Here is a 23,047-nt window from a genome sequence, read left to right as displayed (position 1 = left end):
GACGAGGAGGTTGTGCTTTTTCACTGGTAAAGAGCATTTCAGTAGTTTAAACAAAATGAATTAAGAGCATCCTTAAAATCCACAAACACACATAATGAACTTGTTTATTTCGTCCAAATACAATCAAATAATTACAGCGATACATTTTAAGCCTTTGAACAGCATAAGCATAATTATATGAGACTGTTATTTAGAATTTAGAGAATAGAAACCCAGCCAATATGGACATGAGCATCATAACTGCACTCATCTTGACGCTGTTGGAACCATTGTCACTGTTGCATCGATCTAGACGAATGTAAAATTGAAACAAATTATTACGTTTATGGCTTTTGCGAATCAAATATGATTTTTTACTACTTTCGTTGAAAAAAAAGTCAGGTTAAAAAGCATAAACTAAGTTGGCTCAAATGATTGTCATAGTTCCGTACACAAAGCAAAGTTATGAAATCTTATTGTTCCAAACCTTTGCAAAAAAAATTCAAATCATATTTTGTGAATTCTCGCGACCCAAACATAAAATTCTTATAGAATAAGTTTGACGTAACAAACGATAAAAGAACTAAACAGCATTGTTTAAGTTTTCGTCCTTTGCACACCCAGACACACGTTACCACAGGCTGGCAAACACTGAATCAAATCAGAAAACATAGCGGAAACCGTGTTCTGCTTGTGTAAGGTATTAAGGCTCTTAGCTAGCAACGGAAAAAAATGTGTATTTACAAGGTGAAAAATGATTGACATTGCGCCAAATATGTCTTAATATTCGTTCTGCGAGATCAGGAATGTTATTTGAACGTGACAACGGACAATCCGCGCGCACGTGACTGTGTTTCGCACAATTAAGATCACCCAAGATAATAGGATGAAAAACATCGCGGCCCAATTATGACGTCATGTATGCGTCCATTCGTTTTAACGTATTGGATTAACGTTCTTTCTCTTATTTGAACACCGAGTTCATTTGTTGGCAGAAAAACGGCTACATTTACTCCACGTTGTTTCCGTGGAAGCATTGAGAAACACGAGCAAAATATGTATTAATGAAACATTGACATGGGCAATGAGGTGGTTTCCTTACCGAAAATCGCCTTCTGCCGTAGCAATACAGATGATTGCATTTGGAGGTGGTGGGTTGCAACCAGCAAACCGGCTGATCCATCCCTAAATTTGTCATTAAGTTTATCCAGTTAAACGGACAGCACTTGTTGGCACAAAGCGGCTGCGTTCACTCCCACGCTGTTTCCGTGATGGAATGAGAAATTATACACCTGCTATGGCATTCTTAAATTAGCACTCATCTTGTTAAAAAGCATTGAAGGGAGGTTGAAAGTAACGAAGAGACGGTTTGGAAAATTGGGTTGACAAAAATTTTGAAAACTTTTGACTGTAAGGGTAAACGATTGCTTTATTGTCACAGCTAGAAGTTGTACAAAATGAAACTGATTACTTTTCTTTTGTGCGTTCTTGTAAGCATTTGGGGGAACATTTACTATGCCCGTAAGTTGAGATAATCAAGAGTAATGTTATAGTCTTATGAAAAAAGTGCAAACCTAATGGGTATATGAAAGTTACATACATTTTTGCATTGTTAAACAAAAATATCGTTGTGTTGTTGTTGCGTTGACTGGATGAAAGTCGTCCAAGCGAAACGGGAGATAGGGAAAGGAAATATCTCATTTTCAGTGAAGTCATAACTCACGACGCGGTGGTAGATATCGGCCACCCCACTTATAGAGATTACTGTGAGATCCCAACGTCCAAAGGGTAGTGACTAGTATACCGCAAACCTAAATTATGAATAATATAAATGACTTGAAGCTACCGTAGGGTTTCGAAAAGTCCAAAGGGTGGATGAGCATCTGAAATGCAAAATTAGAATTGCAGTGAAACGATTTGGCGTTGGTCTAGAAAACAAAGCATGTTTTTCACGCAGACGCTCAGTCCTCGTGTCTCGAGTTGCTCAACAACTCCACCGCGCGGCCGAAAAGCGGTGTCTACACTCTGTACGATTCCAACAATGTCCCGTACCTCGCCTATTGTGACATGATCACTAATTTGGGAGGTTGGACTCTCATCGCCACCATCCATGAAAACAACATTGAAACCAACGGTTACTGCACTAGGGGGGACAGATGGTCGAGCGAGCAGGGAAATTCCCCACTGCGACCAGAGGGGGATGGAAATTGGGCGAACAGGAACACATTCGGGAACGTGGTTTCGGCCACAAGTGACGATTATAAGAATCCAGGATATTTCGATATTGATGCGAGTGATTTGATGGTTTGGCAGGTTCCCAACGAGACACCGATGGAAGATTGGAGATCGTCAGCTTATCTTCGATACAGAACCGACGACCATTTCTTGGACGCGTTTATCGACAAAGGAAATCTTTACACGCTTTTCCACGTCTTCCCGCTCAGGTCTGGAGTTTATTCGTGGCCAGAAGACAACGGTCCGAGTTTTCCCGTCGTGTTTGATGAAGGTTCTGTGGGAGATGTTGTTCAACATTTTGGACCGAATGTTCAATCTCAACTTATTCCTGGCTACATACAGGTAAACACAACTTTGGAGCAATAAACGCACATTATTTTCTCATCTTTTAACGTGGTATGAAATATATTACATTAAAGTCAGATCTTCCAATGTAAACATATGGCATTTATAGTTCAGAACACTCACGGGATGGACCCCGGACAGAACATACGCCTATGCGTTTTGTCCCGGAGTGAAGATGAGTTTAGACGGTCAAAGTAGTGAGATCTCCTGCATTGGATCAACCGGTTTCCACTACATCGGCAAACATTGTAGCGACTTTTCTGGAATGGCCTACAATGGAGTCGGGACCGGAGTTGATTGGAGCGCAGATCGTCTTCTTATTGAAACCACATTTATGTTGTTTTATCGTTAACTTCGAAGCAACAGAATCATTACCAAATGATACATTAATAACGACATCAACAAACCATAAGCAAACCACACATAGGGTCAAAAATTCATCATGCCAGAATTATGCCGCTAATAAACGTATAGACTAAAACAGAAAGCCTTTCAAAATATACATGGCTTCGTATATTATCAATTGGACAGAATGATTACACTTATACTATAGGATACAGGTACTCAATTGCCGTGTATTTTTGTATGCGTTCAATTCTAAAACCGTTTATTCCAATTTGCAGTTGGTGAACAGTTTTACAGCAAACAGACGAATAAACTAGAACAGACACGATTCAAAACTAAATGCCTACACGGCTCCACCTTATTTAAATAGAATAAACTTATCTCAGCCAAGAAGGCATTACAATAACGTAAGATAAACCAGATTACAATGGATATGCACTAACACAGCATTACAAGCACGCGCACAACCCGAACACGAGACAAGTTTCAAAGCTATTTAAAGAAATCGAGAAATTCTAATTATCCTGATCACAGGCACAGGTTTAGAATTTTCCATTCCATCCATGTGAAGAGTGGTGAGGATAAACGCATTTGTTCAATCGCTTACTATTGTTGTGCTGAACATCACATGGCGACCGTCAACAACTTTCAACTCAATATTTTTTCCATGTTCCGGAATGTTGCTGCACTTAGCACGTAATTACCAAATCCATAAACTGTTTCTGTAACGTTTAACTTTCAAGGCTCGTAGGACCTGCTTCAAACCAGTATGGTGTATATGTCTTTATTAAAAACATAAAAGCGCCGCCAAACAAATAAGCGCTTCGCACAACGAGTCCTTCGCGTCACTGACCAAGAGCATAGAAATCACACTTAACCGTTAGAGGCGATAAAATGTCATGACGACAAAAATAAGTAAAACTTCTTAGTCATATTTTGGCAAAATTTCATGGTCAAGAAATTAAGTGGAATAAAGTAAAGTTTGCAAACTTTTAGCAGTTTATACTTTTTCATATTCTTGTGTTTTTTTGACACATTTAAGCGTTTACCTGTTTTATATGGTTCTGACTGTCAACAACTTCCTGCACAAATTAAAAGTTTGCTGTCATACGATGACGAGTATCACTTCCATGTCATTTGAGGAACGGGTGGAGTTTTCGTGATACGCAAACAAATATGTAGAAAAAAGCCTGCTGTTAAGAACTTTGCGAGCCACACCGAAAATTGGATCACTCCTAGACAATTAGTACAAAGGCAAGTGAAGTCAATAAAAGGATTTCTTTGAGCAACACACAGTTTGCTACTGTTTCGACCTAAAGGGTCTCATCGGTGCAGCTTGGCGGGACTCTTCAAACGACTTTGCCTACCAAATGGCCGTAGTGTTTCCATCTTCTTATCTCTGTAAGGATGCACCTAATTTGATGCCCAACGGATGCAGACGATTGTAGTCACCACAAAGTGGAGGTCTTTGTCTGGCCGTTTGGTCGGCAAAGTCGTCCGTGTAGTCACACCAACCTGCACTGATGAGACCTTATCGTTGGAAACCGTGGTAAATTATGTGCAGCTCACGGAAACTAAATGCTTTACCGAAAATACGTCAAAATCGTCAGTGCTATAAAAAGCATAAGGGGCTTGGTTTTATATACAGGCTGTGAAGTCGTAGGGACAGATGACTGGCAAAATATACCTAGATTAGCGATAAAACAACCCATTTCCATCTTTAAAGTATTTTAGTTTATAATGTGCAAAAACACTATCAAGCAGTAGTTAATGGGTTTCGTAATAACACCCATATAAAAGGTTCTGCCCGTGAGAAACGACACAGTTGTTCGGCGTCGTAACTTGTGTTTGTACAGATCATCACGTGACAAACATCCACAACAGTTGAGTAATGATAAAAACTATTCTTACCAGTTGCGGGTCAACCATTAGGTATACAAGACACATGCCAAACGCCAGTAAAAAATCTAAGCCAGGTAGGATTTACGATAAAAGAGGTTAAGTTTCCGATCCAAGCTTAGCTTTAAAAAATGGTTGCTGAAGTTATTTTTTGTTCTTGGGGAGTTATTTGTTGGTTTCGGAGCCACTTTCACAAATTGCCATAAGGCCTACAGTGCCTCAATACACTGATTCTTACTATATTCCGGAAACTCGAAAAGATTGACGCTGCGGTGGTCTGTTATTCTTTTTTGACTTTAGGCCGTTTAGGGAATATCGTGCACGTAAAAAGACAGATCCATCCCTCAACACCAACCTGCACAGGATTGTTCCTGTAGTCATTTCATAACTATTTCTTGCTATTATTTAAAATACATCAATGCATTTGTACGAATGATATTGAAGCACAAGCACTTGTGTTTACGCAGACGCACAATCCTTATGTCCAGAGTTACTCAATACCTCCACTGTGCGGCCCAGAATACAAAGTTCGCATTGCGACCAGAGGGGATGGGAAACGGGGATTCGGCCACAAGTGACGACTATAAGAATCAAAGATATTCGGAATTAATGCGTCTTTTAACTCATGGGGGCCTTTGCGCCACAACGCTTTCCCTATATCAGACCGATATTGTTGTGAATTTTTACATTCAAGACGAGGAGGTTGTGCTTTTTCACTGGTAAAGAGCATTTCAGTAGTTTAAACAAAATGAATTAAGAGCATCCTTAAAATCCACAAACACACATAATGAACTTGTTTATTTCGTCCAAATACAATCAAATAATTACAGCGATACATTTTAAGCCTTTGAACAGCATAAGCATAATTATATGAGACTGTTATTTAGAATTTAGAGAATAGAAACCCAGCCAATATGGACATGAGCATCATAACTGCACTCATCTTGACGCTGTTGGAACCATTGTCACTGTTGCATCGATCTAGACGAATGTAAAATTGAAACAAATTATTACGTTTATGGCTTTTGCGAATCAAATATGATTTTTTACTACTTTCGTTGAAAAAAAAGTCAGGTTAAAAAGCATAAACTAAGTTGGCTCAAATGATTGTCATAGTTCCGTACACAAAGCAAAGTTATGAAATCTTATTGTTCCAAACCTTTGCAAAAAAAATTCAAATCATATTTTGTGAATTCTCGCGACCCAAACATAAAATTCTTATAGAATAAGTTTGACGTAACAAACGATAAAAGAACTAAACAGCATTGTTTAAGTTTTCGTCCTTTGCACACCCAGACACACGTTACCACAGGCTGGCAAACACTGAATCAAATCAGAAAACATAGCGGAAACCGTGTTCTGCTTGTGTAAGGTATTAAGGCTCTTAGCTAGCAACGGAAAAAAATGTGTATTTACAAGGTGAAAAATGATTGACATTGCGCCAAATATGTCTTAATATTCGTTCTGCGAGATCAGGAATGTTATTTGAACGTGACAACGGACAATCCGCGCGCACGTGACTGTGTTTCGCACAATTAAGATCACCCAAGATAATAGGATGAAAAACATCGCGGCCCAATTATGACGTCATGTATGCGTCCATTCGTTTTAACGTATTGGATTAACGTTCTTTCTCTTATTTGAACACCGAGTTCATTTGTTGGCAGAAAAACGGCTACATTTACTCCACGTTGTTTCCGTGGAAGCATTGAGAAACACGAGCAAAATATGTATTAATGAAACATTGACATGGGCAATGAGGTGGTTTCCTTACCGAAAATCGCCTTCTGCCGTAGCAATACAGATGATTGCATTTGGAGGTGGTGGGTTGCAACCAGCAAACCGGCTGATCCATCCCTAAATTTGTCATTAAGTTTATCCAGTTAAACGGACAGCACTTGTTGGCACAAAGCGGCTGCGTTCACTCCCACGCTGTTTCCGTGATGGAATGAGAAATTATACACCTGCTATGGCATTCTTAAATTAGCACTCATCTTGTTAAAAAGCATTGAAGGGAGGTTGAAAGTAACGAAGAGACGGTTTGGAAAATTGGGTTGACAAAAATTTTGAAAACTTTTGACTGTAAGGGTAAACGATTGCTTTATTGTCACAGCTAGAAGTTGTACAAAATGAAACTGATTACTTTTCTTTTGTGCGTTCTTGTAAGCATTTGGGGGAACATTTACTATGCCCGTAAGTTGAGATAATCAAGAGTAATGTTATAGTCTTATGAAAAAAGTGCAAACCTAATGGGTATATGAAAGTTACATACATTTTTGCATTGTTAAACAAAAATATCGTTGTGTTGTTGTTGCGTTGACTGGATGAAAGTCGTCCAAGCGAAACGGGAGATAGGGAAAGGAAATATCTCATTTTCAGTGAAGTCATAACTCACGACGCGGTGGTAGATATCGGCCACCCCACTTATAGAGATTACTGTGAGATCCCAACGTCCAAAGGGTAGTGACTAGTATACCGCAAACCTAAATTATGAATAATATAAATGACTTGAAGCTACCGTAGGGTTTCGAAAAGTCCAAAGGGTGGATGAGCATCTGAAATGCAAAATTAGAATTGCAGTGAAACGATTTGGCGTTGGTCTAGAAAACAAAGCATGTTTTTCACGCAGACGCTCAGTCCTCGTGTCTCGAGTTGCTCAACAACTCCACCGCGCGGCCGAAAAGCGGTGTCTACACTCTGTACGATTCCAACAATGTCCCGTACCTCGCCTATTGTGACATGATCACTAATTTGGGAGGTTGGACTCTCATCGCCACCATCCATGAAAACAACATTGAAACCAACGGTTACTGCACTAGGGGGGACAGATGGTCGAGCGAGCAGGGAAATTCCCCACTGCGACCAGAGGGGGATGGAAATTGGGCGAACAGGAACACATTCGGGAACGTGGTTTCGGCCACAAGTGACGATTATAAGAATCCAGGATATTTCGATATTGATGCGAGTGATTTGATGGTTTGGCAGGTTCCCAACGAGACACCGATGGAAGATTGGAGATCGTCAGCTTATCTTCGATACAGAACCGACGACCATTTCTTGGACGCGTTTATCGACAAAGGAAATCTTTACACGCTTTTCCACGTCTTCCCGCTCAGGTCTGGAGTTTATTCGTGGCCAGAAGACAACGGTCCGAGTTTTCCCGTCGTGTTTGATGAAGGTTCTGTGGGAGATGTTGTTCAACATTTTGGACCGAATGTTCAATCTCAACTTATTCCTGGCTACATACAGGTAAACACAACTTTGGAGCAATAAACGCACGTTATTTTCTCATCTTTTAACGTGGTATGAAATATATTACATTAAAGTCAGATCTTCCAATGTAAACATATGGCATTTATAGTTCAGAACACTCACGGGATGGACCCCGGACAGAACATACGCCTATGCGTTTTGTCCCGGAGTGAAGATGAGTTTAGACGGTCAAAGTAGTGAGATCTCCTGCATTGGATCAACCGGTTTCAACTACATCGGCAAACATTGTAGCGACTTTTCTGGAATGGCCTACAATGGAGTCGGGACCGGAGTTGATTGGAGCGCAGATCGTCTTCTTATTGAAACCACATTTATGTTGTTTTATCGTTAACCTAGATAGACGCGATGAGGTATTGGCTATTTGGGTCAATATAAAATAAAAGCTACGTTAACGTGGAACTGAGTTTATACTTGTCATGGCATCACGCATTGTGCAGAACAATAAAAAGCATGAAAAAGTTTTAATGGACAATCACCAGTAGTGTTTTAGTTGAAACACGTACTAAAATAATGATGCGTAGACGCTCCATCCTATGTCTAGAGTTACTCAATAACTCCACCGTGCGACCCAAAACACAAAGTTCCCGTTGCAACCAGATGGCAATGGGAATTGGACAAACAAAAGCAATTTCGGCAACGTGGTGACGATTATAAGAATTCGGAATTGATGCAAACGACTTTTCAGAAAAGATTCATGCAAAATAACATGAGAGGGCTTCGTCCTACCAGACTGATATTATTGTGATTTTTAACATTGAATATACGGATGCCGTGCTTTTTTACGGGTTAATGACATTTCAGTAGATTGAACAAAATGAATTAATCGCATACTTTAAATCCACAAACACACATAATGAACTTGTTTATTTCGTCCATGTACAATCAAATAATTACAGCGATATATTTTATAAAAGACACAGACCAAACGCCAGTAAAAAATCCAACTAAGGTAGGATTTACGATTATAGATGTTAAGTTTCCGATCCAAGCTTAACTTCAAACAAATGGCTTCTGGGGTTATTTTTTATTCTTGGGGAGTTATTTGTTGGTTTCGGAGCCACTTTTACAAATTGCCGTAAGGCCAACTGCGTCTTAATACACTGATTCTTATTATATTCCGGGAACTCGGACGTGCACGTAAAAAGACAGATTCGTCCCTCAGCACCAACCTACACGGGCTTATTCCTGTAGTCATTTCATAACTGATTCTTGCTATTATTTAAAATACATCAATGCATTTGCACGAATGATATTGAAGCACAAGCACTTGTGTTTACGTAGACGCACAATCCTTATGTCCAGAGTTACTCAATACCTCCACCGTGCGGCCCAGAATACAAAGTTCGCATTGCGACCAGAGGGGGATGGGATTTGGGCGAACAGAAACACATTCGGAAACGGGGATTCGGCCACAAGTGACGATTATAAGAATCAAAGATATTCGGAATTAATGCGAATGACTTTTCAAGATTTATGCAAATCGTCATTTAACTCATGGGGGTCTTTGCGCCACAACGCTTTCCCTATATCAGACCGATATTGTTGTGAATTTTTACATTCAAGTCGAGGAGGTTGTGCTTTTTCACTGGTAAAGAGCATTTCAGTAGTTTAAACAAAATGAATTAAGAGCATCCTTAAAATCCACAAACACTCATAATGAACTTGTTTATTTCGTCCATATACAATCAAATAATTACAGCGATACATTTAAAGCCTTTGAACAGCATAAGCATAATTATATGAGACTGTTATTTAGAATTTAGAGAATAGAAACCCAGCCATTAGGGACATGAGCATCATAACTGCACTCATCTTGACGCTGTTGGAACCATTGTCACTGTTGCATCGATCTAGACGAATGTAAAATAAAAACAAATTATTACGTTTATGGTTTTTGCGAATCAAATGTGATTTTTTACTACTTTCGTTGAAAAAACGTCAGGTTAAAAGGCATAAACTAAGTTGGCTCAAATGATTATCATAGTTCTGTACACAAAGCAAAGTTATAAAATCTTATTGTTCCAAACCTTTTCAAAATCATCAAATCCTATTTTATAAATTCTCGCGAATTTACCATCACAGGTTGGCAAACACTGAATTAAATCAGAAAACATAGCGGAAACCGTGTTCTGCTTGTGTAAGGTATTAAGGCTCTTAGTTAGCAACGGTAAAAATGTGTATTTACAAGGTGAAAAATGATTGACATTGCGCCAAATATGTCATAATATTCGTTCTGCGAGATCAGGAATGTTATTTGAACGTGGGGCATACCAACAACGTAATCAAATTCGTTTTTACGCGTGGGACTTTTTCTGAAAGCAAACTTGCGGTTTTGGGTTCGCTCTGTTCCAAAAAAATTGTTGGTACAAGTTTTATCAGTTTCTACACCAAGCAAAATGCGACCAGGTGATGTTGTCGCTGCGAGTTTCTTTCAAGAAACGGTTCCAATTTAAAATTAGTATGTCAGTTGCTTCGCTACCTCCCATTGCTTTATAACTGTTTGTTTTTGTTCCGCCGTTGCTAACGTATTTGTTCGGTCGCTAAGCGACTCTATTCATGTGATTCCGCAACAGCAAACACCAACCCCCTAATTTATCACGGATGCTCAGCCATAAGACGCGCCATTACAATGGAGTCTTGAGCTGCCTTTTATCAGACAACAATGCCCATTGTTTCTGTCTAAACAAGTGACTGCACGGCTTGTATGTCGAACGCGGCATTTATTGTGAACTCTAAGGTTTGTCGGTGAGTTACCGAGTCGGTAAACTAATATTTTTACAGTTTTGACAACTGCGGTGCTCGGGAAAAAAATGACCCGACTCCCGTTTGGGAGATTTGTTGGGCAGAAAATAATACTTGTTGCGTTAAGAAACCTCGGCTCGGCGAAAAAATAACTCTATATTCATTCATATGTTGTTAATTGTTTCACTTTTATCTTCTGCAAAACGCGTATAATTACGAGAGACAAAACACATCCACGATCTGGTACAAACTAAAAGTAGGTCAGAGGAAGGACATGTGATGCGAACCCACATAATACACTTACCAGTGGTGCAAGAGTAGGTGCAAGTCTCAACGCTGGACACTGACTGACATCCAGTTGTAATCCCGGCCGTTCCACACGATCTTGTCACTGTAGTCTGGGTCACACCGGCCGCTGTAAACAGTGAGGTTTTTTTTAACTGCATTAACCAAGCCAGAACGTTTTACGATGAGCGGATCCCTAAGTTAGTTAAACCATTATTTTTAACTTGCAGAGAAGCTTATGGTGAATTGAAATTCCTTTTGATGTGAGCAACTTTTTGTAGAATTTGGATTGTTGAAACGAATCCTGCAAATCGCTTATATTGTAACAACACATACAAATTTCCAATAAAAGTTGCTCGTTTCTTGTGTGTTGTTTAAATATGGCTTCGGTTTACAAATTAAGGACGTATTCTTGCAGATTTCTAAAAATCCTGACGTTACATTCATACCAGATACAGTGCCGACAACATGAATGCAGTTGCTGGACGTGCAGTTTATCAAAAAGCTGGCACTTGGAGTTGGTCCGCTGCATTGGCTGCCGGTGGTAACAAGGCCGCTGGAGTAAGAACATACGTAGCATTCGATGCCGGTGGCTATAAAAGCAAAGATACGGTTTATTCGACAGGATAAAATTGTCCCATATAATGGAATAGAACAGTTGGACGAACTGAAATGACTGTGTATGGCAGTTTTGCAATACATTGTATTTTCAAACATGCATGAAAACAAATAATATTTATTTAGGGTATACACACTTGAAAGTTAATCATTACCAAAAAGTCATAAAGATTACAATTTACAGTTAAAACTGCGGATACAACTGACAGAATGCAATTAAATTGCGGTATTTCGTATGAGATACAGCCCTGGATTAATATCAACACAAATCATTTAAATTAACAATAGTTTAGCGCCAGTAAAATTTACCAATGGTAGCGCAAGCCACGAGAAGACCCAAACCGATCAGGAATTTGTTGTTCATCTTGTGAGTGAAGAAGGATTATTAAGATTTACACAAAAAAAAATGTATTAAAACCTATAAAGAAAACGTTTTTTTAATATTTTGTTTTCAACTTTAAACGTATTCATCGCAATTGCGTTAATGTGACATTTTTTTTCTTGAACAAAATACCAATACTTATCGCTTAGCTGCCAAAGTTATCTTGCATTAAATTATGCTAGCCACTGAAGTACAGATGAAAAACTAACTCAAAATATACCCACTGGCGCCAAGAGCTTAAGTAGGGAGCACTAAACATTGTGCCAACTGCTTGAGGTTCTTAAATGCGGATAAATGCGTTTCCACGTCAACGCCACAACAAACAGATATTTTTTCGTCACATACAATGTTGTTTGAACAGTTTTGTTCAACCGTTGAATACAAACATCCGTACGTACGATCCCGGCACGCCAAACCGTTTCTCTTATATGATCAAATCTTCCATTCAGGACGGGTTGCGACCAAGCGCGTCTTTTGTCACGATTGAATGACCCTTTAATAGGAAGTTGATGGCTTTGTCGACATTTTCTGTGCTACCTTTACGTTATATCTTAGTTAAATCTGCATCGCCAACGTCAAATCTTGACAAAATAATAGCGCCCCACGCATAGTTTTTTATAAACCTGAAGAAGTTGTGTTCATTGAGATTAATATTGTTCTTTTGAACATGGAAGCTTTTATTTATTCTCATTGTTATTACGTTTAGTTGTTTAAATTTTGGTTAGGACGCATTTTTAAATAATTTCAGAAAATTTACACTGATGCAGGATCTGCTTCGTTCTAACATTATCAATATTGTGTCCCGCTACAACAAAAAATACCATTGGACAATTGCCGAGCATATCCCATATTCTCTGTAGCAATCTTCTACGTTGGGCAAGGTTGTTTGTTCTCTCGTCACTAAAAGCGAGGTATTGTTGTCACCTATTGTCGCGGAGGTGGTTGTTACGATAATAAAACTCTGCTTTCCTTTTCAAAAAGCTTTTATTTTTGAGAAAGCAAAGAAAATAACGTTACAAAAGGCCCAATGTGCTGTAATAACAGGTAGATGCCATTGTACTGTTCCTGGTATTAAAAACACTCGTGTTTTTTTCATGGGGGGACATAAATGATGCGAATTCGAACACTGTTTGGCCTTCCACGCATTGGCGTGCAGAATATCGTTGCTGACTTCTTTGTGGTTAAAATAATGTCATGTCTTGTCATGCAATAACACTGAACCCTACTGCGTTGGTTAAATTGATGCAACAACACATTTCCTACTCTTAAACACAAATACCGATTTGAAGCCGACGTCGTCGAGGGTTTTATTCCTGAAAAGAACTCGCTGTTCATCCGAATTCATCGCCGACAATTACACGCAAGTATACTTAAGCATAGCAAGCAACGCGGCATCGCGAAACAAATTTGTGACCATGAATGATGGGGTGTGAAGAGTGTACCGGTAAATGTCAAATACAGAACCTCGGGCACGTTCAAGTTAAACACCTTGTGTTGAAAGGAGACAGAGCAGAAAATTAAAATCACATGGTTGGCAGACTGGGATGGGAGAATGATTTATTGTCTTGTCATAACTTATACCACACGTCTTCTGTCCACACTTTATCACAAGTAGTTTTTTAAAAACTGTCAACAGAACACGCGCAGATGACGACGTAAAATTGTCTGAAAAATGAAAGCAAATATTACGTTTTGATGCTAACACAAACAATTTTCCACAAAATAGACAATGGAACATAAAATCTCCCTGTTAACCTTAAGAGAATATAAAGTTCAATCTCTCCAATGATGAATCGGACACTGCAATTCGACGCAAACCCAAACATTAAAGCACACGCAGTTATTAGAAGGCTGTACTGCGTGTGCAGTTACGTAGCATAAACATGGCTACTGACGTGTCTGGTATGAACCCCACGTTGAAAGACGTCGTCTTGCTGGGGCGTTCGACTGCCACCGTCCCACGTCATTACAATATTAAACTTTCGTGACATATTTTGTCACAAGATTTCCACCTTTCAAAACGAGGAACAGTTTAGAGGAAAGAAGCAACATTTTAGGAGGGTAGGAAGGTTATTAGTCGGCAAACCATTTGTCAGCTGGTTTACGAACGCGAGTGGTTTTCTTTCAACAATACATCTTTATCTACAGCAAGAAATTCAACTACAGCTGCAAGTTATGCATCATCGTTGTTTTTGTGTTGCTGTGCTTTCTTTTCTTTGTGCATGTTTATTGTATGCAGGTAACTTGCAATACTATTTATTATCCTTTTAATAATGTCAAAAAGTAAGGACTTTTCGAAAATATTATGTTGCTGTATATATGTAATTGTATTTTAATTGATCTGTTCTCCTGGCACATTACCCATTACTCTGAGGAAATCTAGCTGAAAAGTAAAACGTCGGTGAATAAAGATTACGTTTAATTGTGCCAGAAGGACAGATTTTTCGAAAGTTTGAAGTGGAGATCAAACATGCAATTTATCATTTAAATTTCACTAACCTTATGTATTTCACCTCTTCAGATGGATGTTCAGACGTCATATCAAGCGTTCAATGCAAGAAACTAAAGCCACATATTTGCGGTGGAACGACAGCGCAGCTTTGTAGGAAGACTTGTTGTAAGTTGTAACCCGATCCAAATCTGTTTGCTTCGTTATTAAGACAATATATTTATTTCGCTGCTAGATTGCAACTTGGAATTAAACGCTTCTATGTTTGTGGTATAAAGTATATTAGGTGGAAATCGTCACGACGATTGGAACAGCATGGAAGAAGATTCCCATAATCGATTAACACGATACAAAACATAACGAAATTGTAAAACCACCCTAATTGTTATCACGGATAAGTTTTTTCGTAGCAGCATATTTATACTATTTCTAGCAACCTGTTACAATAAAATGACGCGGTCTTATCTTGACTGCAAACCAAATAAAAATACATAAGATAAAAGAATGAAAATACCACATATCAACCGATATAAACAGAGCATTGATAAAGACATGTTTTCAGGTATGTGTCCAGACTGGGTTGACAAATGTGCGGAACTCGTGACGAGCGTTACGTGCAGTCATCTCTCTGTGCGAACTCTCTGTGTACGAACTTGTTGCCAGGTATCAGGTGAGTTTGTTAAACCTCGAACTGGTTTGAATGAATGGATTGTGTTGTGCAGTTAATGGATATAATTGTGAATGTGTTTTTTTTGTAGTAAAGTCAACACATTATAATTCTTTGTATAACTCCCATTTAAAACAGGTTTCTTTCATAGATTTTTCGGTTCTTGGCGTTGAAGCTATTTCAGTAGCAGCTTTGGTTTATCTTAAACTTGTTAAAATCAGTTTTTTATCCTCGTGTTTCAGAGTGGCTCAATTGGTCGGAATGGTCGACATGCTCAAAGACTTGCAACGGAGGAACCAGAAACAGAATTCGAACTTGCAGCAAAACACAATGCGAAGGGAACGCGATTGAAACAACTCCATGCAACACTCCATTATGTCCAGGTAAGATGGAGTAATTACGCCGAATGCTTTGATGTGTTGATAAATGATTGATCTATCGTTGAACCTTATGTGCAACGATCATAAAATCGTTTTATATTCCCTCCACCTACCAATAGCGTTATCAATAGTGAAGAGCCAAGCATATAGATATGAAATAGCCAACTATTATCTTGCCACATACCGGTTTTATGTACAATTGTACACCCCTGGCCACCTTGTTTTATCACAACTAATATTAGAGGATCTACAACATAATTTATAAAGATTGACAAAAAGTTGCACAAAATCAAACAGAATGGAGTCAGTGGGGAAGTTGGAGTGACTGCTCCTCCTCCTGCTCCGAGGGTGTCGCGAAAAGATCAAGGTCATGCGGAAATTCTTCGCAACAAAACTGTGTGGGTTCCTCCCAGGAAGTGAAAAGGTAAGCTAAGGGGTAGGATTCGACTACAGTAAGTGGGCTACCATATAGACAATTTTTCACGAAGATAGCAAACGTGAGGCTTATTGTTTTTTTAAGAATGTTATCAAAATAAATCCTGCAAGAAATTCCAAATCAATTATTCTGTGGAGCAAATTTACAGAAATACAATTTCAAGATCACCCTAAAAGTTGAACAGGTTGCATGCTGTTTGGTTATTTCAATTTTTTTCATACCTGGAAAGGAAATCCAGTTATTAAATCCAAAATACAGTTTTTTCTGGGTTTGAAAACAGCGCCAACCATTTTAGTAAATATCCAGACAGGACCTTCTTTTTTGCCGCACCGGGATTCGAACTCACGTTATCCTGGCCACGAATCCCATTCAGATTTTCTTCCTAGTAGTTGGGTCAAATACCCTCCCAACTCTGTCTCTATGTAGATGTTTTCTTCCACCATGCGCTCCCACACTCTCCCATCTAGCGGTCGCTACAAGCAGAGACGGTTCTCTGCTTGGAGATGCTGTACCTCCGTGTCGGAACCCATCCTGCAACGACACCAAGTGTTTAACAGGCTTCAAGTGGTCCGCACTGACGCAGGAGTGTGAAGGTGAGGAACTCAATCCATGTGTTTTGTAAACAAGCAGGCGCAATACCACTGCAAACAAGTTTAGGGCACAAGGGAGTGTTTGCATTACACAACAGAAAAGTGGAATCGTAAAAATGTTTTACTCACCAAAGATTTTGTTGCAAAGAAAGTCAATTGCACGCGTTTTTCTTAATTAAAGCAAGTATGTTTGGTTTGTTGACAAAAAAAAAATTGTTCGTAATTCAGAAAAGTTTTAAGTTTGACTTCGTGTTATTATCAAAGCGAAACTGTTTTATTTACCAGATATAAACGAGTGTTCTTTTTGGAACGGTGGATGCGACGAAACGTGTGTTAATTCTCCTGGATCGTTTTCCTGCATCCGGACTCCTCCTCCTATATCGGGATCATCCTGCGTGGATGGATACAGCAGGAGGTATGGGAAGAAGAACGGGTGTTGCATTAGCGATGAGGAAGATTACAGGATGGAGAGGGGATGCGGAAGGAATACCGAAGATGATTTGCAGAGGATCGTCGGAGGAGAAGATGCGAAGTTGGGAAGGTGGCCGTGGATGGTGAGATAATCTAAATATTTGAAACTGTTTTTGGCTTTCACGAACATTCCGGAAAAATTGTTTTGATAAATATCCGAATGGTAGGAAAGTTTCTGCTTCCAACCTAGCAAAAGTGTAGCCACGTCCCACAAATGCACATCACAGCCCCTTTTCTGCTTTTAATCATATCTTCTTTCAATAAAAGCGCGAATATAGACAGAAACTCTGCACTCAAATTGTACCGCAAACCCCAAAGTTCTGTCCTTTAAAATAAACTGGGCGGCAAATGGTGGTGTTGTTATATCAGGCTCGCTTACTGATTGGTGAAAGAAATTTGTGCGGAGGGACTCTTGTACATCACCGTTGGGTTCTGTCGGCCGCTCACTGCTTCAAAGACCACGATGTATTACGTCACGGAGCTGTCGTCATAAGCGTAGGAATGTTTAACCAGACATTGAAATACGAGAGAAGTCGACAAATTAGGTACGAAATAAACATCAAAAATCTTCAAAAATTTTCGTCATGCTTTTTATTAATGAAGCACCCATAATTGAAAAGGAAAGGTGGGCTTTCATCGTATCATTGACACCATAATGTTCAGTTTTCATTGAAACAGTGATTGTCATTTTCGGGACTTGGTGTCCCAGATATATTAGTTGTATAAAGTTTCAGTTTTGTATACAGTTTTAATAAAGTAGATACACTGTATCTCAATATCAGCCAACGTAACGGTTATTCGTCACAGAGTGGACAAAACCATTGTCGTCCACCCGATGTTTAACTTTCCGGAAAACGACATAGCGCTCATCCAGGTGGACCGCCCTTTTGACGTCACGATTTTTGCAAGTCCTGTTTGTTTACCCAACGGGGAATTACCCACGGAAAGTAAAGTGTGTTACGCTACTGGATTTGGAACATTAGGTAAAGTATTGATTTTTTCGTTACAACAACTAACATACCTTCCGAGGGTTGCAGATAAACCCGATTGTAAATACGGTGTAGCAGGAACACAAAATCACTGTCACTCGGACTCCAATTCAAAACCCACACATTAAGTATCCGGTGTTACAAAGACTGTGTGTTTGTTCTTGACAGGTTTTAAGGGTGAACTGGCTCCAGTGTTGCAGCAAGTTGCCTTGCCGATAGTAAATAAACATCAATGTAGAAGATCTTACTTATCACGTGGATGGAACCTGAAGGAATATCAATTTTGTGCGGGAGATCAAAGAAACGGTGGAAAAGACAGTTGTCAGGTAAATGTTCCTTACAGTGGTCGATCTTGTTCCTCCATCTCAGATATTTGCAATAAGTGCCAGAAGGGTGAGTATATATAATTTTTCAGATTAGGCGTCTTGGATGATTTTGCAATAGCCTAGGTTAGTCCCAGATTCACTTTTACGAAACTTGCAGTGAAACGATCCCAAAACCAAATACAGTTGGAAAAAAAAAGTTATATTGTAGGGTGATAGCGGTGGACCCCTTGTATGTCAGCGATGTTCCACTTGCCGCTGGTATATTGCTGGTGTGACGTCATTCGGCCACGGTTGCGCAAACCCGGGATTCCCCGGTGTTTACATTAGCGTTGAACGGTTCGAAGGGTGGATTGCCATGGAAACTGGCATGGTAGTAGGGAAGAACAGAAGTTGCACTTTATTAGCAGGTAAGAAATCGTAGAGAAAACTGGTCAACACGGGCTGTTCAGTTTAGTCTGCATGTGCTCCACTACACAGCTTCCTCTGGATGTTGGTTCCACGGTAATTTAGAATAGTAGACACTGGTGTGACGAAATCAAATGGGTAATTATCATGTATCATAATTACAATCCCTATAACATCTTAAGTAGAAAAGTTTTTCAAATTTGTAATGCTTATTCTGATTTTATTCACACAATGAAACAAATGTGGCGATTTGTACTGAACAACAACACAATGCAATCGTAACTACATTTCTTACGTACCTTAACCTATCAACAGAATGGGGCAAGTGGAGTTCTTGGTCAAGCTGCACAAAGACCTGCAACAGTGGATGGAAAACAAGAGAGAGGTTTTGTGTCAGACAAGGTCTGCGGGCAACTGATGGTGAATGTGGCAGAGGTCAGCCTGACGAGAGAAGGCGTTGCAACACAAACAAATGTCCAACTTGGAGTGCTTGGGGAGATTGGTCCCCCTGTACCACGTCTTGCGGTACATCTGGCGTAAGGTAAGTTTCAGGAGAGGTTTCTGCTGCCTGAATTATTTGTACCGTGTTTGGTTTCTAAAATTTGGTGTTCTACGACTTTTTTGTTCGGCCTCTTATACACATTTGTTTGACGTAAAATTTAATTTAAACAAACGAAAGAAAAAAACGCTCGATCAAACTCGCAGTATTAGTTTTAACTGTTTATATGCAAAGTATATCAATACCCCCAAAAAATATTTTAACAGCCGATTTTCAGAAACTTTATGTCGTTTTACAGACAAAAGTCTCGAATCTGCCTTAACGGAGTCCCTGAAAGTTGCCAAGGGACAAACGTAACTACGTCACAATGCAATAAACGACCTTGCCCAACGTGGAGTCCATGGACATCCTGGAGCAGCTGCAGCGAAACATGTGGAACCACAGGACTAAAGTAAGATTAATAATAAACAAGGTTTTCCGTTGTCATTGCATGCTTTAAACATAAGTTTCGTAAACCTTGCTTAAAATGCTACAATGATTGCATATTATTTGTTAAGGCAAAAGTTTCGTCGCTGCCTTTACGGCAATACATCGTCGTGTGGAGGGGGCGGAAAAATCAGAAACATCCAATGTAATATACGTCCCTGTCCTAAATGGGGCTCATGGGGGCCCTGGGGCGCCTGCAGTGCCACGTGTGGACACACAGGACAAAGATTACGTCATCGATACTGTGAGAACGGAATGCCGGGAAACGCAGGTTGCAGTTCCATCAACAGCACAAGTGGAGCAGAAAACAACGTGACGTCATTAAATATGACGTCACAGTCCACTAATTGTGACGTGGGACCATGCTATCAGTGGTCACAGTGGTTGTCGTGGGGAAGCTGTTCACAATCATGTGGAAGAGGGCAAATAAACAGAGGAAGGAATTGTCTCGAAGTTTTGAATGAACCGTCCATAAAGGGTGTGACGTCAGCAACGCGAAACCGAACAAACAAAACAAATTATTTGCTCGGCGACGACTGCGCTGGATTCGCGAACGAAACAAAAGAATGTGAACAGATCGTCTGCCCGAAATGGTCGCAGTGGGGTAAGTATACGTCCTGGGCCATATCATCATCCAACCTTTATTTCTTATCACCCTGTGTCATTTTAAGTATAACTTATGTTCAGGTAACTGGACTTCTTGCACCGTTACATGCGGTGGTGGGATAAAGTTTAGATTGAGGGATTGTCTAAACGCCAATGGAAACGATAGTTGCCTTGGCAACTCAACACAAGGTACCTTCTGCAACACACAAACATGTCCGCGTAAGTCTTTTTTCCGTCAACTGTGTTTATGCCAAGCAAACAATGCAAGATTCTGCTGCTTTTTACAGCCTTAAGTTGCCCGGAAATAAGAAACTTTTCAAATGGAAATGTTGAATGCTCGAACGCCACCTTTGTTGGATCACAATGCTTCTTCGATTGTTTCTCTGGTTACGTCATAAAGGGTGTTCCAGTGACGCAATGTGACGATGACGGAAAATGGAGTGTTATGAGGCCAGAATGCACCAAAATGCAACTGAATGTCGACACATTTGAACAAAGTGGGGAATGCATTATAAAAGAATTACATTACCTAGACTCTTATATGTTGTTCCCGCAACAATAATTAAAGAAAAAAATCTTTTAAACATGGCACTTTATACAATAGCACTGGAAATGCCAACATACAATAATCAGTTCAAACGAATTAATTCATTTTTGCAATTAAACGTATTTCTTCCGCATGACAGGCAGAAAGCGTAACAAAGCTACCATTGATTCGTTGTCATCGGGAATGGCAGGGACTTGGATGGTGAACGAAGTGGGAAACGTGTTTTATTTAAACAACAGCATTGGGTATAAAGTCTTCTCAAAACAAGGTGAAGACGTCGTTTTTCATTCTTTTTTTGCTTTTCACAGCAAATATGAACAAAAGGGATTTTTTTCAGATGAAAAAAGTCTTGGTTGGATTCAGGTGGACAAACGAGGGTTAAGGTCTTGTCAAGAGAGCGTGAATGTCAACAACACAACACAGGTAACACTGTACGGTCGTAGACAACTTACCCCTCAGTAATAACAAACATTTTCCCACAAAAATAGATCATACATGCTGTTTCAAGTCATTGGCGTAGTAATCATAAGGGGTGGTAGCACATTATGATATTAAAGCGCATATTGGTATTGTATTCAACGTATGCATAAACGTTCTCCAAAAAAAAAATTCGAGTCAATGTCACTTATTTACTTTGCCATTTTTTTGTAAAGGTAAGAGTGGTGAGAACAACAGTTACGATATCAATACCCGACTGTGGTCGTGCTTACGAAAGAAGGGGTATTTCCCCAACCTCACCAACCGGTTGGTATTGGCAACAAGTAAGAGGTACGGGAAAAAATATCAAGTCGGCTACATATTTGCAGTTAGTAGAGTCAGCAAAGAACATTAATTACGAATATGTTTGGCATCAGTTAAGTTTGCAAAAATGCGTCAAATAGATATAAAAAACCTAATGGATTTCTGGTTGTTTATTATCGGATGTTAAGTCAATAACATGTGATCGGTTACCTGGCGATCACTGTCCTTTTCAGTTATAAATTACACAAAGCACTTGTTACACTATCAGAATCAGCATGCTTTCTACGCAATATGGAAATACATGTATATTGCCATGTTGGCATGGTCTGTTCCAAATTGTTATGTATCACCTTTTTTACCACTCACAAATATAAACGATTTGCTTTCAGGTTTTCCGACGAACAAAGGAACCAAAAAATTTAAATCCGATGCAACCTCGTGGAAACTGAGTCAGAATGGAGAACTTACTGCTTCAGCGCCACCTGACGGTTTAACGAGAATAGAGGAACAGACGCCTGAGGACGATCTGACAGGTGTTGGAAGGACTGTAAACGTCTCCAATCCTACTTTCAATCGGACGAAGTTACGGGTTGAAGATTTTTGCGTTGCTTCCAAATACGTATTTGTGGTGACGCAAGATGGTCAAGTTTATCATAGAGCAGGTTAGTGAGAAAATAGAATTACAGGAATGCAAGGGGAAAATAATTATAAATAAAGTCTCAACACTCGTTCGCGACCCCTCCAACCATTTAAAAATATCACAGGACCAAAAGTAAAACTGATTTTTATTTGACCTCTGATTATATTGTTGAACTGAGAGAATTTTTCTACAATCGATTTAAGATAGGAATTTTTCTTTATATTCTCAGGTATATCAAATCTCCTTCCCGAAGGTATGGATTGGACGCCACTGTCAACGAAAATTGAACCACGCAAGGGTAAAACATCCAAGTACGTCATTAGCTGTGTGACGTCACAATGGGAAGATAGAGTAGTGGTGTGGATGGCTAACGGATCCGGAATGTTAAAGCGATATATGATGAAGTGAAGATGACGATTTCTTTGTATTCGACGATGTGTGGAAAGTTGAAACTTTTGAGGAAGGAAAACTTTGCGTAGATGACGTCATCAATAGTTGACAAGTTCGTGATATTCACCGTCGTTGTTATTATCACCAACTTTTTCCGCAATGTATCGGGAAAACTATACAGTTTACAAGTGGTTACGGTCACAACGTAACGCTCTACACTAAACCTAATTTTTCAAATCCTTTCCGTTTTTTTTTTTGGAAAACTCGCCTTTGATCGTTTAAACTTTTAAAGCAAATTATCTTAGATCTGTGTTTTGGGAGC

The 23,047-nt window shown here is 39.5% G+C and overlaps 4 protein-coding genes across 4 annotated transcripts; 3 read left to right on the top strand and 1 right to left on the bottom strand.

Moving 5' to 3' along the window:
- The first annotated feature begins 2,031 nt into the window (after positions 1 to 2,031).
- Positions 2,032 to 2,911, top strand: LOC145889779 (intelectin-1-like). Its single transcript, XM_082980810.1, has 2 exons — positions 2,032 to 2,556; positions 2,669 to 2,911. Exons 1-2 carry the CDS (start codon positions 2,047 to 2,049, stop codon positions 2,909 to 2,911), a joined length of 753 nt encoding a protein of 250 aa, XP_082836936.1. The 5' UTR covers positions 2,032 to 2,046.
- A 4,616-nt stretch (positions 2,912 to 7,527) lies between these two features.
- On the top strand, positions 7,528 to 8,407 carry LOC145889782 (intelectin-1-like). Its single transcript, XM_082980813.1, has 2 exons — positions 7,528 to 8,052; positions 8,165 to 8,407. Exons 1-2 carry the CDS (start codon positions 7,543 to 7,545, stop codon positions 8,405 to 8,407), a joined length of 753 nt encoding a protein of 250 aa, XP_082836939.1. The 5' UTR covers positions 7,528 to 7,542.
- Positions 8,408 to 9,727: 1,320 nt separating this feature from the next.
- LOC145889561 (uncharacterized) lies at positions 9,728 to 12,143 on the bottom strand. The gene is made up of 4 exons (XM_082980539.1): positions 12,031 to 12,143; positions 11,553 to 11,696; positions 11,123 to 11,233; positions 9,728 to 9,926 (listed from the first exon to the last, which is right to left on the bottom strand). Exons 1-4 carry the CDS (start codon positions 12,083 to 12,085, stop codon positions 9,829 to 9,831), a joined length of 408 nt encoding a protein of 135 aa, XP_082836665.1. The 5' UTR covers positions 12,086 to 12,143; the 3' UTR covers positions 9,728 to 9,828.
- Positions 12,144 to 13,986: 1,843 nt separating this feature from the next.
- Positions 13,987 to 22,743, top strand: LOC145889929 (uncharacterized). Its single transcript, XM_082980979.1, has 21 exons — positions 13,987 to 14,044; positions 14,625 to 14,720; positions 15,115 to 15,222; positions 15,462 to 15,602; positions 15,897 to 16,023; positions 16,462 to 16,628; positions 16,911 to 17,179; positions 17,466 to 17,641; positions 17,904 to 18,079; positions 18,254 to 18,411; positions 18,620 to 18,818; positions 19,132 to 19,357; positions 19,614 to 19,766; positions 19,873 to 20,405; positions 20,489 to 20,626; positions 20,695 to 20,904; positions 21,094 to 21,222; positions 21,292 to 21,377; positions 21,608 to 21,722; positions 22,085 to 22,357; positions 22,565 to 22,743. Exons 1-21 carry the CDS (start codon positions 13,987 to 13,989, stop codon positions 22,741 to 22,743), a joined length of 3,717 nt encoding a protein of 1,238 aa, XP_082837105.1.
- The last annotated feature ends 304 nt before the right edge of the window (positions 22,744 to 23,047 follow it).

The sequence above is a fragment of the Ascidia mentula genome, chromosome 2 (assembly GCF_947561715.1).
Source record: "Ascidia mentula chromosome 2, kaAscMent1.1, whole genome shotgun sequence".
In the NCBI taxonomy this organism is placed as follows: domain Eukaryota; kingdom Metazoa; phylum Chordata; class Ascidiacea; order Phlebobranchia; family Ascidiidae; genus Ascidia; species Ascidia mentula.
Note: the sequence above shows the minus strand (reverse complement) of the source record. Positions and strands in the feature narration are given on the sequence as shown.